This window comes from Poecilia formosa, unplaced genomic scaffold (assembly GCF_000485575.1).
Source record: "Poecilia formosa unplaced genomic scaffold, Poecilia_formosa-5.1.2 Scaffold629, whole genome shotgun sequence".
NCBI classification, from domain to species: Eukaryota; Metazoa; Chordata; class Actinopteri; order Cyprinodontiformes; family Poeciliidae; genus Poecilia; species Poecilia formosa.
Genome location: NW_006800568.1, coordinates 37,726 through 56,402, shown reverse-complemented (window position 1 = coordinate 56,402; position 18,677 = coordinate 37,726). Strand labels below are relative to the sequence as shown.

The 18,677-nt window shown below is 39.3% G+C and overlaps 1 protein-coding gene across 1 annotated transcript in view; it reads right to left on the bottom strand.

Annotated features, from left to right (window-relative positions):
• Positions 1-18,677, bottom strand: part of llgl2 (LLGL scribble cell polarity complex component 2) — a 91,878-nt gene that overhangs the window by 43,708 nt on the left and 29,493 nt on the right. The window contains exons 2-10 of the mRNA XM_016665877.1: positions 11,912-12,031; positions 11,131-11,228; positions 9,938-10,019; positions 9,747-9,862; positions 9,420-9,578; positions 3,367-3,529; positions 3,155-3,287; positions 3,007-3,061; positions 2,682-2,876 (exon numbers count right to left, since the gene is read on the bottom strand). Coding sequence (XP_016521363.1) covers positions 2,682-2,876; positions 3,007-3,061; positions 3,155-3,287; positions 3,367-3,529; positions 9,420-9,578; positions 9,747-9,862; positions 9,938-10,019; positions 11,131-11,228; positions 11,912-11,986 — 1,076 coding nt within the window. The 5' untranslated portion in view covers positions 11,987-12,031. The remainder of the gene's footprint in view (positions 1-2,681; positions 2,877-3,006; positions 3,062-3,154; positions 3,288-3,366; positions 3,530-9,419; positions 9,579-9,746; positions 9,863-9,937; positions 10,020-11,130; positions 11,229-11,911; positions 12,032-18,677) is intronic.

The window sequence follows — 18,677 nt, the reverse complement described above, 5'->3', positions numbered from 1 at the left end:
TTTGAGAAGTAATTTTGATCATATTTTACATTTTATTGTGTCATGTAGCACAGGCCGCTGGTCTTGGTCTTGACTTGGTCTCGACTCCCCTCGGTCTTGGTCTTGACTTGGTCTCGGACCCTAAAAGTCTTGGTCTTGTCTCGATATGCTCTGGTCTTGGTCTTGTCTTGGTCTCGGGTTAGGTGGTCTTGAACACAACACTGCCAGCTCCTTAAAATCTTGCATTTAAATGTTAAACAATTTAAAATCTTTTAACTTATGTATGCCTAAACAATTTAACAGCATTGATAATCATTGATAATCTCAATAAACAAGTGTTAGATTTATGCATCTCTGGTCTGTTTTAAAGTATTAGCGTTTATGGGGCCTCTGAAGCTCTTAGGGGCCTGATGGAGCTGTTGACTTAATTTGGATTAAACAGAAGTGCAAATTAGTTGTTTTTAGACTAGTTGCGGGTTTAAATAGCATTTCACTGGAGATGTTTTCCTGTAACATATAATTACACAGTAATACTTTAATATTTCCTGTCAACTTAACATCTTTTTATTAAAAAAACACGGTAGACCGCTGGTGGACCGCCTCGACGCCCCCACCACGGGGCTTGGCAAGTTTTCTGGAGGAAACCCTGAATACTGTAAGCCTTTTTTACGGTGGCCGCCATACTTTCTGCTTTAATACAAGCTTATAAGGTTTTTCCATGGACGATTGAGTTATTATCGTGGGGTAATAAGTCATCCGATTGTCTCTATTGTGTTCGTAGTCTGACTGGTTTAAAGGGCTGCTTTCAGTGCCGTTCCATCTTAGCCTTAACAGACATAAACATGATATGACAGGAGCAGCGGCTTTGACACCTGGTGGTGGGCGTGTCGATGTGGGCGTGACTGTCATCAAGTATGAATGGGAAGGTTACTGGTGTGCTGCTTGCTTTGTGTATGAGAAAGCGGGTGAGCGGGGTGGTCAGTCACATAGTTTGGAGCATGATAATCAAAATTAAATAAATCGATAATTGTGACAGAACAAAGAAGAGGTTAGGAGTTGATTGATACACGGACAGATGAGATTCCCCGAGTTAACCCAGTGCGGCCCTCTACCACCATTAGTTTGCTGTGTTTTATAATAATAAAACGTGTTTATTATTATTAACACTAATCAGTCACGGCTGATTAGTGGGCGCACTTACGGCTGCACAGTAAACCCGTTGATTTTTTACAGCAGACAGCCGCTCCCTTCTCTTGCAGGTACTGCGTACCCCTGCTAAATCTTTTAGGGGTACGCAGTACCCTACTGTACCCCCTTATTTTCACCCCTGGCTTTTTTCACCCTAACGAAGGAGACAGCTGACTGTTGAAAGAACCTATTTTCTTAAGTTAAAGAATAAATAATTCTGTTTTAGTTTTTCAATCAGTGTTTCAGAGTTACAGACGTTAAACCCTCTGAAGAATAAGTTATCTTTTGTTTTATTCCAATGTACAAAGAGTTTGTTTTACAGCTATGATGGTAGTTACAAGTAGTTCAGTGTGTATCACTTCACTTGAGGTAAGACTTAATATCAGTGACTCTGTTAGCATAGCATTTGACACTGTAATAACACTGAATGACATCTTTATAATTGTTGCTTCTAGTTTCACTTTGCTTGAGGTAAGAGATATTAATGACACTGCAATAACATTTAATGACATCTTCATAGCTGGTCCTACTTGTTCCACTTGATGTAAAAGGAAATATTAATGACTCTTATTAAATCATTTGACAGTGTAATAAAGCTTAGTGAAATGTTTATTGTTGGTCCTACTTATTTTGCTTTATTTCAGGTAGGGGAAATATTAATTACTGTTTTGTTAGCGCAATAACATTTTCATGACATTATTATGATTACTATTATGACATATTTATGACATATAATGATTCTTGGTTAATGACAAGTTGTCATAACAAAGGCATTTTGAATAATGTCAACTTTGTATTAAAAGTGTCATGATTTACCAAGGAGGACTTCCTCATGTTCATGACAGGTGTTGCGTCATGTTTATGACGCTGTTATGACAGTCTTATTCACACCCCGTCAAAGTGTTACCGCACTTTGAAATGCCTTGCTGCTGAAATGTGCTATACAAATAAAATTTGATTTGATTTGTATCAAAAACTACAAAAATGGCAGAACGGGTTGAAGTGCAATGCTTTGTGACCTAGAGGAGGGGCGTGAAATGTCTCATTCACATTTAAAAAGACCGCAGAAAAAGAAAACGAGGAGTCTATGGAGCTACAATAACCAGAAAGAGCATTGCAGTTCTACATTATATAGATTATGAGCAAATAATTTACATGTGAAAAGGAAGGATTTAAATGCATTATATGTCCACTTTAAGCCCAACAATAATTGTTATCCTGCATTTCAAAAGCTGTTCTGACAGCTTTTGAAATGCAGTAACTGGACACATGTGGACACAGTAAGTAATCCCAGTGGCACCCTGGAAAGTGAATATGTTCAATGGTTTCTAGACAGTACTCTATCTAAAACTATCACTCTGTCTATCTCTACGAATAATGACTGAATTCTAGCATTTTAAATTAGAGCAGTCGCTAAAGATAGTTTCTTTGAATTCCTTTTGCATGAATCTATTTTCAGAAAGGTTCTTTTCCTGCATTGTACTAAAACAGCAGGACAATGCTAGACGGTTTATTAGGCCAACGAGGAGGAAGTCCTAAGGTTTTCAAGCCTGCCTGTGTGCTGGGGGCCATCTCTGGTGACAAAGAAGTCGATGATCCTGGAGGTAAAGTCGAAGGCCACTTGTGTTTTACTGTAGATCACAGTGATGCAATGTCTGTCCCCGTAGCTGGCCCGCGGCATGCCGCCACTGAACAGCAGGAACGGAGGCCTACACAAACAAGATCCAGTTCAGTTCGGTTTGCCCACTGGTTAATGTGTAACATGTCCAGGTTCAACATTTGCAAGAATTTGCTGAGGACACTGTCCAACTAAATAACTGCTAAGTGTAATGAGCTCACCCTCCTGCAGTCGGAAGCTGAACTATTTTATTGATGGCCTTGCAAGGAAAATGTCCTGGAACAAGAAAATAAATGATCAGCCTCAAACATTACAAATGTGTTAGGAAGTTCAAATGGGGGAAAAAAAAAAAAAGGTTTTCTTCTTCACCGTATGGAACATTGGACTTTTCCTCTTCCTCTCTTTCGTCCCCAGTCCTCAATGTCCAGCAGCAGTAGCTTCCATCGTTGTGGGAGCTCAGAATGCAGCTTCCATCCTCCGTCCACCACATGCTCTCCAGCTGCTACAGGTGGATCACATTCAGAGGATTAGGGTAGCTGGACTGGCAGCTGGGTTATCACACTCCCACTCTTGGCACTTACCTGAGTGGCAGGGATGTGGCGGATGGCACAGCGGTGATCCAAATCCCAGATGACCATCAGTCCCCGTCCGTAGCCGATAGCAACCTGATTGGAGTTGACGGGGTTCTCCTGCAAGGCCTCAACATGTTCCAGATTCCTACGGCCAATGTAGTCATCTGGTACACTGGAGTAACAACAAAAAGTCAACTGTGAACAGAGCCGACAGAGGCAGGTGAGAACAGGGAACAAGCTTTGTTTTCTTCAGATTAGCTGAGTTTTGCTTGATGATGTCATGGAGTTCAAAGAGATTCTGTATTTGAGCAATTCCAGTAGCTTTTCTAATCTCACAAGATTCAGAATGAAAAAAACACGACCTCTGCTTCACCATTTCAGTTGTGATATGAGATGAGCAACCACAAGACGTATAAGAAGACAACTTTCAATGAAAGAGTTTTAAAACAACCTAAGGAAAAACTCTTCAAGCCTAAATACTTATACTTTGCATCATCCCATTTAGAGGCTCTCAGATCTATAACTCAGATCAACTTCTAAAGGCTTTTTGTACTGCAGGGTTTAGTCTAATCCCCTTCAGATGGCCCTGGTTGTTTTTGCATTGAACAGAGGGCCGCCTGGAAGGTAGGCAGGGACCATCATGTCAATGAAATTCTTGCTGAAGCCGTCTCCTCAGGGAGCGCAGAACACTTTCATTCTTCATTGTCCTGTCCAGCTCCTTCTGTAAGCACTTGTTAGCAAGGAAGTTGAGGAAAAGAATTACTTATCTTTACATTTTTACTACATCAATTAAAAAAAAATTGTTTAGTGTGTTTGGCACAGCTAAACTACTAACTGTGTCTTGCGGGGATGCCCTTGATCAGAGAATTGCCAACTTCTGATCTTAAAAATTAACATTTTTGGTAGAAGTGGAGCTTGTAATACAACTGTCCAGTGTAGTACAGTGCACAGAATTATCCTCCAGATCAACATCAAAACCCTGAGACATTTAATTACACACGAGTAATGCAGACCAGGAAGTTGTGAGGTTATAAATGTTCAAGCCACCACAGATGAATAGCTCATAAACTACGTGGAATCATTTGATTTTATTACCGTATTTTTCGGACTATAAGCCACTACTTTTTTTCCACGCTTTGAACCATGCATGGGTTAACGGTGCATAACGGTGCGGCTTTTCTGCGGCTATATCTTCATCCACCACGGAGCTCTTTAGCAGAAAGTGAATCATTGGAAGTCATAATTGAAAATCAAAGAAGATGTGATTTTCATTTAGAACAAGCACATTCTAGCACAGTGTTTCTCAACCTTTTTTGGGCCAGCGCCCCCCTAGCCTTTATCCAGGTCCTTCACCGCCCCCCACCAAAGAATTTGTAGGCTACTTTGCACTGACTATTATTTTATTATTAATATTACTATCACTATTGTAGGTGTTTTGATTTTTATGCTTGTTTCTGTATTTATCATTTATCATCAAAAATAATTTCCCAGAGAACAAAAAAGCCATGGGAATAGAAATTATTTTCACAGGTGTCTACGAAAAATGCAACGAATGGACATTCAACTTAAAATTTTAAGTTGAATGTCCATTTATGTAGGCTTAACAGCAGCCAATCAGAGTGGAAAAAATATTCTTGTTCTGTGCCATTTTCTAGTTGGTAAATCCACAAAATGACCAGATAAAAGATATACAACAATGCCAGTTTAAAGTTTGATCTATTTGCAAAACGACTGAGCTCTGCAACATTAAAACATGGATAGAACTGTAGCTACATTAATCATAACTCTTCTTCTCTTCAGTGTTTCTGTGAGTTTCTGGTGGTGCAGCTCTGTGCTGCCTTCAGGAGAATGGGACATCAGAGTATCATCCATAAAATTTCACCCACATGGCATTTATTGTGCAAATCAGAGCTTTCAGTGGAAAAACAAAAGTTCCAGGTCATTTTAATGCCATACAAATATGAGACAGAAACATGGATTATATCTTTATACAGACCTGTCTACTGATTTATAGATTAATATTTTTACTGGACAGAAATTACAAAGAACAAATCTGGTTCTTAATCAAATCCTATTGAGTCAAACTGAAAGTGTCATGGAGTCATCAGCCTCATGACATTAACACTGACATGAAAAATAATATTGAAGAAATAAATGTATCAATTCTAATTAAAAACATAAATAAGTGATAAGTTATTTACTGTTATGGTTTGTAAGATATATTTATTCTAAGTATTAGATATGGTCTCAACAAACCCATGGCACTTAAACAATATTAATTTACCTTTTATCTAGAAATAGTGTCTGTTTATTCTTGCCAAACAGTCCTCTGTATTAAGTTTTGATCGAAAGGTCTTGCCATACCAGGTTATTCGTCTGTATTTACTTTAGTTTTAGTTTATTCTTGCATTTTGTTCTTCATTCATTTCATTTAGTTTCCTTTGATTAGTATTATACTCTCTTGGTTTATTGCTACGTCCACTTTAGTTTCTTTCCTGTTGCTAGATTTATTTTATCGTTTATTGACGCTCACCGTCAGTAATCTTCACTCATCACCTGCTGCGCCGCCTAATCGTCATGTGTTTCACATCATGTGTTGATTTTTCACTGTTCAGCGTCGGATTCTCTGTTTTTATGCCATAATTCACATCTAGTTCGTCGCTCCGTTTTATGTCCCGCTTCTCCTGTTTCAGAGTGTTGCGCGATGTGCGCGTCGTTTTTTTATTTTTTATTAACCCCCTATGGTGCGCAGCGTTCGGGAAACGTATTGATTGGGAAAAGGCAGACTGACATAAGTTGGATTCACTCCTCCAATTCCACTAGGGGGCTCTATAGTTGTTTTGTGTTGGTACGTGAATTAATGTGTAGAAGAAGAAAACGAACGGCGGACCAGTAGGGTACTTATGCTGCCGTTAGCTTAACTAAAAGGCCGAACCTGCCATAAAATCACATCTTACTAATGTTTATGAATGTTGCCCAACGTGGTAAGTTATATTAATGCTGTAAAGCTGTATGAGATGAGTATTTATCTGTTCTAAGCGTGCGCTTCGTGAATTTGCTAGAGCTAATTAGCCAAATGCTAGCTGTTGTTTGCTGCACTGTGATATATGAATGCTGACGTTTATTACAAAGTTTTCTAAGAGTAAACTTTGCTTTATAACCGGCTAGTCGAGTCAAGCCAAGCTCCTAGATCTATGTTTAAGTTTGTGTTTTATTGAATATTGCAATACTAAGTATTGNTTTCTTAGTTTATTCTTGCATTTTGTTCTTCATTCATTTCATTTAGTTTCCTTTGATTAGTATTATCCTCTCTTGGTTTATTGCTATGTCCACTTTAGTTTATTTCCTGTTGCTAGATTTATTTTATCGTTTATTGACGCTCACCACCAGTAATCTTCACTCATCACCTGCTGCGCCGCCTAATCGTCATGTTTCACATCATGTGTAAATTTTTCACTGTTCAGCGTCGGATTCTCTGTTTTTATGCCATAATTCACATCTAGTTCGTCACTCCGTTTTATGTCCCGCTTCTCCTGTTTCAGTGTTGCGAGATGTGGGCGTCATTTTTTGTTTTTTTTTATTAACCCCCTATGGTGCGCAGCGTTCGGGAAACGTATAGATGGGGAAAAGGCAGACTGACATAAGTTGGATTCACTCCTCCAATTCCACTAGGGGGCTCTATAGTTGTTTTGTGTTGGTACATGAATTAATGTGTAGAAGAAGAAAACGAACGGCGGACCAGTAGTGTACTTATGCTGCCGTTAGCTTAAACTAAAAGGCCGAACCTGCCATAAAATCACATCTTACTAATGTTTATGAGTGTTGCCTAACGTGGTAAGTTATATTAATGCTGTAAAGCTGTATGAGATAAGTATTTCTTATCTGTTCTAAGCGTGCGCTTCGTGAATTTGCTAGAGCTAATTAGCCAAATGCTAGCTGTTTGCTGCACTGTGATATATGAATGCTGACGTCTATTATATTACGAAGTGTTCTAAGAGTAAACTTTGCTTTATAACCGGCTAGTCGAGTCAAGCCAAGCTCCTAGATCTATGTTTAAGTTTGTGTTTTATTGAATATTGCAATGCTAAATATTGACATTTTGTTTATCTTTTTTACGTTATTTACAGTTTAACCGGCATGTCCGTGTAAAAGCACTCGGCAATAAAATTAACAACAACAACAACGGCTACCTTATGTTATTTGTAACACCTTTTAAAACAACGGAAACAATTTCGGTATTCTGATTATTGAAAGTTAAAAGTACTGTGGTACCGTTCTATCACACCCGCTTCATACCGGACCACTTACAGCACTGGTGTTAACGCTACAAAATTACAAAATGAACGCTCTCTATCGTGGTATCACCCATGGAGGGATTTAAATGGGTTAATTTTTCAGAGGGATACACAGTGAGGGTATCGTGATTTTAGTAATTACATGTTTATAAGAGCGATTTTCTGTTGTCCTTCCATGGAAGCGGGCAGCTTTCAAACGGAAATAAAACAGTTTTTAATATAAGTTGCTGCTTTGACATGATCACAGAACTGCCGAAACATATGTACAAAAATACCAGACAAAGTGAATCACAGCAACGTCATCAGCCGGAGTAACGCTGAACTGATGTGGTGAAGCTACTAGTAGCTGGAGAACGGAGCTGCGCCAAGAAGCTAGCAAACACTGAATAGAAGAAGAAGAGCTGCCATCGATACTGTTGCAGCCAAGCATGTTTTAATGTTACACAATAGTTTTAGCAAGTTGCTCAAAGTCTAAACTGGTATTGTTGTGCATATAAGGTGGAAAGTTGACCTTCGACCAAACGCCCCCCAAAGAAATCCCAGCGCCCCCCTTTTGTAGAAATTTCCGCCAGCGCCCCCTGCCGCCCACGTTGAGAACCGCTATGCTAGAAGCAGGCACAACGGAGAAATGTTTTCAAATTCATTCCCCCTCATCATGGAAACAACACGAAGATGTTCATATGANAGAAGCTAACAAACACTGAATAGAAGAAGAGCTGCCATCGATACCGTTGCAGCCAAGCATGTTTTAATGTTACACAATACAGTTTTAGCAAGTTGCTCAAAGTCTAAACTGGTATTGTTGTGCATATAAGGTGTAAAGTTGACCTTCGACCAAACGCCCCCCAAAGAAATCCCAGCGCCCCCCTTTTGTAGAAATTTCCGCCAGCGCCCCCTGCCGCCCATGTTGAGAACCGCTATGCTAGAAGCAGGCACAACGGAGAAATGTTTTCAAATTCATTCCCCCTCATCATGGAAACAACACGAAGATGTTCATATGATGCCGCTTTTAAGTTGTAGGCTATCGATCTGGCATTACAGGTCAATAGCCGCTGCACGTAAGCTCAGGGTGAACGAATCCATGGGTCAGCACTGGAGATGCAGGGCTGCGTCCTTAATAGCAAATTTATTAAGGACACAGACTTGTGCTGCGCCCGGTGCGGCTTATATATGTACATTTCCAGTTGTTGTTTTTTTTTTAACTTTGTGGGTGCAGCTTATAGTGAGGTGGCTCTATATAGTCTGGAAAATATGGTATTTATAAACAGTTATTGGGACCATAGTTGGTGTATGCTTTTTTTCCCACTGCTGAGAAAAAGTTGCATGTATTTATCTGCTTGATGTGTGATGACTCAATATTTTTCATTCAGCTTGCTTAATATTATTTAACCAAATTAAAATAAATGCTATTAAATATGTCACAACATTATTTAAAAACTAACGGGTAAAAATGGATCATAAAAGGAATTCATTGACCCCTTTAGTGAAAATAGCAGACACTGTGAAAGTCTAAACGGACCTCTAAAAAATCTGGTTGATGACTCTTTACAGTCTCACCCTTGCAGCCAATGCACCAATAAACAGCTGACTTCAGCCCTGATTGGAAGCACAGCTCTGAGGATTCCAGCGAGCCAGATGGGACAGGTTGGAAGTGCTAATGCAAAAAACGCAAAAGCCGGGATTGAAACATGGCTGGCCCAGTGTCCGGCCCTGCAGAGTATAAGGGACTTTAGTTGCTCAAGACGACATAAATGAGAGATTCCTCACCAGCTGGTAATTTGGTCAAGGCTGATGTTCATCTCTTCCAACTCTCTGAATCCTGGGACTTCTACAATGAACACATGTCCACCTTCTGTTCCCAACAATAGCAGCTCCCCTGAGGAGTGAGTCAGCACTGCAGTCACTCTGGTCACACTGGGGGGGGCCCTGGCATACACACAAACAAGAAAGTTACAAGAAGGTCAGCCTTCAGCTCCATCCCTCTGAAAGGGAGCAACGTTGATCGCTGCTCCAGCCAGGTGAGAACCACCTGAGCAGCTCAGGATGGGATGGAGTAAGAGTGAAGAGCTGGTTTGCATCAGTATGTCTGTGTACCCAGGTGGTCCGGTCAGCAGGAAACGGCCTATCTCAAGCAGCTCTGAAAGTCCTTTGTGGCTTTGTAAAGTCCACATGTGCAGACTGTTGTCATCCAGCAGAGTCACCAGCTCCACCTGTACCAACACAACAAAGGTTGGAGGTAGTGTGTGACTGCTGTGAGCTCTGCCTGTCATTTTTCCTTACTGTACCTGATGAGGCATGAAGAACACCTGTGTGACAGCAGCATTTTCATCATGGAGACCCATGAACTCCACTCCAGGAGCGCCGTACCTGCACTCCAGTTAAGGACAGTCTGAATTTACAAGATATGCACTCAATAAGTTTTATTCATGGGACTTAGAAATGCATTAATTTGGAGTTATTTTTGACCGATTACAAAAGGTAAGAAAATCTAATACAGTATAGGAAATATTTTTAGGAAGCTGTGACTAAGCCTAGCTTTTGTACACAAGCTTAAAGGAAGTGCTCTTCAAGCTGGTTTCTTTGTCAGCATATCTTTTCGACGGAATATCTGAGAAGTATACATTTTGCACACAGGTTACTGCATGGAGTTACTCAGGCAGTTGAGTGGTCTTGGATCAGCTGAAAAAATGTCAAAGGAAGTGTCTGAAATGATTATTTGGAGTTAATTCTGGATCAGTGTTGGAGTAATTTGATGTCTTATACTGTAATGCACTTATCTGTCTGAGGGATCTCAAACTGTCCACAAACTGGATAAAATTTCTAATAAATTTCTTTTTTTTTTTTCTTGGTCGAACATGTATAATAAGATATAAAAAGCACAAGTTGCAGATCTATTGCAAGTTACAGTTTTATCTTTTATTTGTATTTTAACATCCATTAATCATGTGGCACTGTCAGTTTGATGTCTCAGAAATCTCTATTTTTATCATCTTTTGTTCATTAATTTTGCAAATTCTGTGGGCAAAGCCACTGAGGCAATAAGTAAATACAGATCTGACCTTATATTTACTGCAACTGTTGGTCTGTAAGCAGTTACTGGCCAGTGTACATGTGGTTTGATAAATCAGACATTTCTAAGTTTTGCTTTAAGGTTCTATGGCTCAAGTAGCCTTTCTTTACTAGTATGTGGACAGGCAGAAGGGCAGAAAGAAGAGGGAAAGACAAGCAGAAAATGCCACTTGGCCAGAAATTGCACCAGGAACAACTGCACTTAGGCCTGTAGCTTCTATACATGGTTAACTCATTCTACCACTGAGCTAGCTTGTGCTCATGTAAATTGTCCTTTATTAGTTTTAGTGTGCAAGTTTGCACTACATGTTGATAAATGAGGGCCAGTGAGCGGAGCTGCAACACATAGTTCAGTCTTAGCACCATGTCCTTCCCATTAAAGAAGCATCAGAGTTTCTGAGAGGGATACAGCTTGATGGCTCCAGAGCGAGTTCCAATGGCCATGAGTTGAAGAGAAGAACTGTATCCCAGAGCGCTGGGCTGATGGGGGAATCCATGTTCCACAGTCTGCACAGGACAGCAAACAGACAGACAGACTTAGTTTATTGTTACGCAAATGTATATTTAAATGTACATATTGAATGAAATTTTGTTGCAAGTCTCCAATAATATTAAAATAAATAAGTAATAATAAAAAGTATCAATATAAATATATAGAATAAAAAGATTAATGGGAGTTTAGTTGTCTGCCCAGTGGCCCCATGGCCCCGCAGTGCATGTCTGGTACTGTATTGAATGAAAGGTTGCACGTTATTTGGAGGCTTTTAGTTTTGTTACATTAGCATAGGAAGGCTAATGTAACAAAACTAAAACTTATGAGGTAACGTGACTAAAATCAGGAATTATTTGATAGATCGATTCTTGTGACCATTTTCACTCCATCACTCATAAAACAGTGAAAGTGAAGGTTACACTTTCACTGCATTGTAAAGTCACTTACTGTTAGTAGGGGATTAGACATTAGTAATGCCTGGAATATTCTCACACATGCAAACTTAATGAGCTGATGCATTAAGGAACTGAATTAAGACTTTCCACATCTGGAAAGCGATCATATCATCTGTTCTTTGAACATGTACTCTTCATTTCAACTCATCAACACATGCAAGTTAACCCTCTGAAAAATATGGTGATATGACCTTCACCTCCACCACTGGTAATGAGATCAGTGGTGAAAAGAGTGAACTTGCCTTGGTGAACTGAAAGAGCTCCTGTTTGAGGCGATCCCGCTGGGACTCTGTTCCATGTCGCCTGAACCTTTTCATGGTGCCTCAGCAGCAGCCTGGAGCTTGCAGCACCAAAGATGAACTCTATGAGGAATGAAATGGAAAAAAATAAAGATGTTTACATATGTATACATGTATGTGAAGCTAAAACGGTCACTTGAGTTCTGGGTAGAATTGATTTACAGACAATTTTTTATTTATTTATTTTTTTAATGTAAAGCTTTGGCTTAGTTAGTTCTCTGAATATGATCTTTCAGCGTTTGAGTCTGTATACCAAATTACTGTTACTAAATGAGTTAATTATTCTAATAATCAATACATGATTATTAACCAAATTAATCATTTCATCCATAAATGACATCATCTTGCGTTTGACATGAAAACCTGTCCAAATATGTTTCTAGTTCATGTAGTTTGGATTTTAGGGTTAGGGAAAGAAGTCAGAGTGAGCCTGGAAAAAAACCAGACCCGTGTTTTATGCTTTGCTTAGTCCACAGAGTCTGGGCCCTCGGCTCTTGAAAGGCGGGGACTGTGTTCAAGTTTTAAATTTTACCTAACATTTATCTGTGACGTGATGTACCAGCTTAACACCAAGAAGCTTACTGAAAATTGACCATGCTGTAAACAACCATCCTCCACTGTGAAGAGAGAAGTGCTAATCCAAATGTGGCGCCTCTGAATTTTAATTCAATATTTGGAAGCGTGACCAACACGCAGTGAACAGCTGCTTCCTCTGCTGTCACTGCTAATATTACAGCCAGAAAACAATTCTAAAACAGAACAGATAATTTACGTCATCGGTCACTACTTCTCCTTCTGTTTGCTGATTAGCCCAGTTAAAAAAATCAACCTGAGACAATCCAAGTGAACGTGTCAAACCTCAGACTTGCTGGAAACAAGGTTTTATTTAAGCAGAGATGCACAGGAAAGTATTGGCCAGGCCAAATGTGAGAAAACAAAATCCAAGAATCCAAGGACAACAAAAGGATAAACTGGTAGACTAAGGTGAGAATGCTACCTGCAGCCAGATCCTTCACTCAGAGGTCAAAGGTCAACACACAGAAGACTGGACACACTCCATTTGTTGCGTATGGTTCCTGTCACAATAGAAATACTGATTTGATTGCTTAAAGTGGAAACAAGTCAGAGTTGCACCAATAAACATCAGCTCAACTTGCTGTAGTGCAGAGGCTCCCAAACTGTGGGGCGTGGATGGGGAAAAAAAAAAAAAAAAAAAAAAAAAAAAACATAAATAAGTGCGCTGGGTACCTTAGAATGGCCAGCTCTGTTATTCCTCTGTCAATTTGATACAGTAGGGGCTTCCGCACTTCCCATATCTGTGTCCTCTGTCACTTTTATCAGCAGTTAAAACTGTTTAATCTGTTGTTAACATGCCGTAACCTGTTTTTCCGAGCCGCCTTTAAACGCAACATAAGCGCTACAACGCTGGGTTTACACCTGTGCGGCAGTGAAGGAGACCTGCTGCTGCTGTGCAGAGATACGCAGGTGTGTTAGAATCATGGCAGCAAACCAGCAAAACTCAAAGAACTTTTCACAGTTTTTCACAGAAATAGTTTGGAAACCACTGGAGGGGGGGGTGCGGCAGGAGAAAAAGTTTGGGAACCACTGCTGAAGATGAAGACTGAAGAAACACTGAAGATGTTTCTCCACCAAACATTGCTAGTACACCATCTAGTACACCTACCACAGTACACCACCTCTCCCTCCGCAAGCCAAATAGAAAATCGTGCTACTCATTTGGTTTCAAGTATTTGTGTGTCCAGTGAAAAAGAACCATGCATCAGGACCTGGAGGAGGGCTTATGAACAAAAACAACTAATGAAAATGTTAACATTCCTGTTAATGTAATGATACTGATTTTTATAGATATTTTAATGACATTGATATTAATTAACAGGATACTTCCTGTTAATTAATGTAACATTCGTAATGTAATGTTCCACTTTGATTTCCTCATTTTAAGGCAAACCCAGTAAAAACAGACTTGTTCTGGAGAACATGAGCTCCTTTGATCTTAACTTTCTGCTGTATATTCTGTTGAGTCAAACTTCAGAAGGCCAATGTGCTGCACACGCAGCCATGCTGCCATGTGAACCCAAAAACTCAATTTATAACCAACTAAAATTAGGAAGATAGAGCACATCATACCAGTTCTAAAGTCCTTCAACTGGCTCCCTGTAGCTGGAGAATAGACTTTAAAATACTGCTGTTAATTTACAAATCACTGAACAGCTTAGAGCCATAGTATGTTAAATATCTGCTGATGTTGTATCAACTTTCCAGACCTCTCAGGTCTTCTGGTTCTGGTCTACATCCTCAGAACCAGAACCAAATGAAGAGAAGCAGCATTCAGCTTCTATGCACAACAAATCTAGAACAAACTTCCAGAAAACTGCAAAGTTGCTGAAACACAGAGTGCCTTTAAATCTAGACTAAAAACCCACCTGTTTGGAGTTGCCTTTGAAGCATGATTGATTTAAGAATTTAACGATGGCACTTCACTTGACTTAATGTAATGTTTCAATTGTTCATTCTAGGTTACATGACTTTGTATTTTTATGATGTAAAGCACTTTGAAATGCCTTGTTGCCAAAATGTGCTACACAAATAAAATTTGACTGATTGTTATTGTCTACACTAGAGCTGGTTTATCAGCCACATTATCAGATGTGATGAGACATTAAAACATCTCAAGTTAAATGTCTGATCCTCCATCTGTTGTATTGAGTTTAGAGAAGGACTTATAGTGGAGGAAGGCAGTTTTACAATATCACATCATTCGTGCAAGCTAATGTCTTTAGGATCATTATAATCATGTGATACGCTGATGAAGATGTGTGGTATGCTGCAGGCTAGTAAACACAGCGTTTACAGCAGGATATCTAACAAGTCAGAACGTGAGCAGCAGTGTTCTGGATCAGCTGCAGCTGTCCGATTTGTTAGGCAGACCTGTGCAGATGCTGTTGGAGTAATTGATGTGACTGAAGATAAACGCATGGTCCAGTTTAGACCAGTGTTCTAACTTTCTATGGTACCCATGAATCCGTCCTACCTTGTGGTAATGAGCATGTGCACATTGATGCTACGTCACATACTACCTACTCAGCAATCAATACATCCCCACCTGTGGAAGTTTTGTTTCATTAAATGTTTTGTTTTATTTTGTTGAAGATTAAGGAAAGCTTTATTTAATTTATTTTATTTATACCTGACTTTATAACCCTGTCCCTATACTTTAAAATATTTTAGTTTAATAAGACTCTTTTTATTAAACCGTGCTAAATAGAGCATGTTGGTAGTGATGTAATTTGAGATTGAAGCTGTGTAATAGCGGTGTAATATTAGTGTATATTAAGCATATCCTGTCATTTCAGGTGCACAGTGACCTGTGCAGTTCGGTGGACACCTTGTGGCTGCGCTGCATTTGATAAAGTCTGTCATATAACGTATTAATGCACAAAAAATAATTACATGATCTGTATTTGTAGCCGTCTGTGTTTAATTTAATTTCAATAACCTGTTTCTCCTGTCTGACACTGTTTTATTCTTACAAACGCCTCACAGTATTTAACAATTTTTTTAAAATGTAGGATATTCTATTAAAAGGATTACTGCATAATCCATAGCTTTTCACTTTAAGCAGGTAGGATATTCAGATGAATTAAGTGATATTCTTGTGGTTTGGTTGTGTATATAAATTGTTCAAATGCTATGCTCCTAAGGTTCCACTTCAGTCCCGTCACTCAAATAATGTTATCCAATGTATTTAATATTAACACAACCCGCTATAGTTTTTGGTTTGTAAATAATGACGTAGCAGTTTTGGATGGGTAGCACTGACAGACTTGGCCATCTATCCGTGCTACGATAGGAAAATATGACGGGGTGGCACTGATAGTGAGAACACCGACTCCAGTATAGACCAGGTCCAGTAGAGAAGCGGTTAACACCAGTGTTTAAGCATTTAAAATACTTTCTTGGAAAATTCCAGTCCACCCCAATAGACAGATCAGGAAATAAGTAATTCCTCTACNAGCGGTTAACACCAGTGTTTAAGCATTTAAAATACTTTCTTGGAAAATTCCAGTCCACCCCAATAGACAGATCAGGAAATAAGTAATTCCTCTACTCCAAGACTGGACTGGCTCTTCTAATAGGGAAGCACCTCTTCTTAGGACTGCTTAGTCCTAAGAGAAGGACTAAGCAATCCTGCTAAGACTGCTAAGAGTCTTAGCAGTCCATTAAGACTGCTAAGACTCTACTTAGCAGTCTTAGTAGACTGCTAAGTAGACTGCTAAGTAGACGCCACGCTGCCACGCCCACCTGCTACATCTAAGCCAGATGGGGTTGGAATCCGATACACACCCACATGTCTTCTGTCTCTGGACACAGTTTCATGTTGATTAGGTCAAAGGGGTCAGATAGCGACCGTTCACAGTAAAACATTACGAGATGTCAAAATTTCACTATACCATCTTGTAGAGCACTCGAAGATGATCAATGACTGAAAGTTTGGTGTCTCTCTGACTTTTTGTGTAGGAGATATAAAAGTTTTATATTTCTTGGTGAGTCGGTGAACTTTGACCCCTGGTATCACCCCTTCAGCATACACGAAAACTCACCGTTTTGATAACTTTGAATCGGGCATGCCTTATGAACCAACTGCCCAAGTTTGAAGCCGATCCATCAAAATCCCTAGGACAAGTTCGATCAAATACGAAGGCTGTAAACGACCAAAATGGGCTCAAATTTGCAACTTCAATCCAAAATGGCCGACTTCCTGTCATACTTGCACTATGACATTAATTGTAAATTCTGAGCATCTTGGTGAGAGCTCTACCAGTGTACCAAATTTCATGTCTCTACGATGAACTAAGTGAATAGGAAAGGGTCTTTTGAAAATTGCTAGGGGGTGCCGTTGAGCCATTTTTTTTGCGATTTCTTCGAAGACCTTAAAATAAGTAAATTTGTAACAGACTTGATGTGTCCACCAAGTTTGGTGAGTTTTCACATATGATAAAGCCTTCAAAAAGGCAATTCATTTGGGGGGAAGAAAAATAAAACATTTGAAAAATAATAGGCCTTCGCAGCGCTTAGCTGCTTGGGCCTAATTATCCCATGAGGACATTACAGACCTTGACCTTGATTTAGCCAGCTGGAGTCTCTCGGCAGCAGATGCTCACACCGGACACAAATAACAAAAGGTTACAAAGTGGCGGAAGCACACATGCGAACAAGAAGAAAGAAAACGGGCACATTGATGCGCAACTACTATTATTGTCATCACAATATTTACCAATATTATTGCCATAGCGAGATTTTCTAATATTGTGCCACCCTAATAAAAAGGATTCAAGGTAATTTGACTATGTGAAGTGTTGGCCGTGTGTGGAGGTGTTTAAGTCAAACTAAATGTTTACGTATAGCTTTATGATGCTGGTTTGCTTTTGGATAGAAAAAACTGAACAACCAAAGTGAAGGCCTACTTCACTGAAAGTGAGCTTGTTCACTCAGGTTGCAGTCTTAGCACGTGGTATAACAGGAGGATCTTATTTTTAAAAAACTGAAACATTTCATCATCTGACAGTCTTTTTGGTTACTCTTCCACCTAAGCAGGAAATCATCCTATCATGAATAAAGATAGGATGATTCAGATAAACCTGAATCTCACCACCATCATGACAATTCTGTTGGCAACTTCCATGTTTATTTTGAATGTAAACAAAGGATGTTGTGCAGCAAATACGGGAAAGAAGCATGTGGGAACATCAACATGTAAATCTTGCATAAGATATGATCATACCAGCTCCTCAACTTTCAAAGATTGGGTGTTCGGAGGAAAAATAATTTATGGATAATTACATATATATTTAATAAGTCTTCTGAAATCTACTGCAAGTAGTAAAGAAGAACGTAAAAATGTCATTTTATTTGGTCTTCTGGTCTTTTCTATGTCCTTTGTACGTATATTCAACTATTTTTAGGCGGTTATTTCATGTTGTGGGTTGAATGGGGCTAGGGATGGAAAGACTGAGATGTATGTAATGTTTATTTCAAAAAGCCTTTTGGGATTTTTCAGAATAGCTAGAGCTATTGGAAATTAGTCAGACATGAATGTGATTGCATGAATGCTGATGGGTCTATCAGAAACCTGGTTGAGAATTCTACCTTGGAATATGTTTTAAATCTGGCTAAGTTGGAAAAGTGATGATGCTTCTTGTGAGTAATATGAGCCTAACTAGTATTCATCTGCTGGTATGACGCATCTGGTTATGCTTCTCTAGGTTCTTTATATAAGTTTTTGTGTTTTTTGCTAGCTGTGTTGCTGTATGCCTCTTTAGCATTTTTATGCTAATAGACTGCTCTACTTAGCAGTCTATTAAGACTCCTAAGAAGAGGTGCTTCCCTCCTCTTAGGACTGTGCTTCTCTACCTCTATAAACAAAGAAACTTCCTATCTTAAAAAAATGTCAGTCTTTTGTAAACTGACATTCATATTTTAAATCAGACTTTTGTTGGCTACTCTCAAAAAGTTAAATAAATTTTATTTGACACTAAAAATAAGGGCTTTAGAGAAAGTTCACTAACTATTAGAAGAGGCTGTCCAGTCTTGGTGTAGAGGAATTACTTATTTCCTGATCTGTCTATTGGGGTGGACTGGAATTTTCCAAGAAAGTATTTTAAATGCTTAAACACTGGTGTTAACCGCT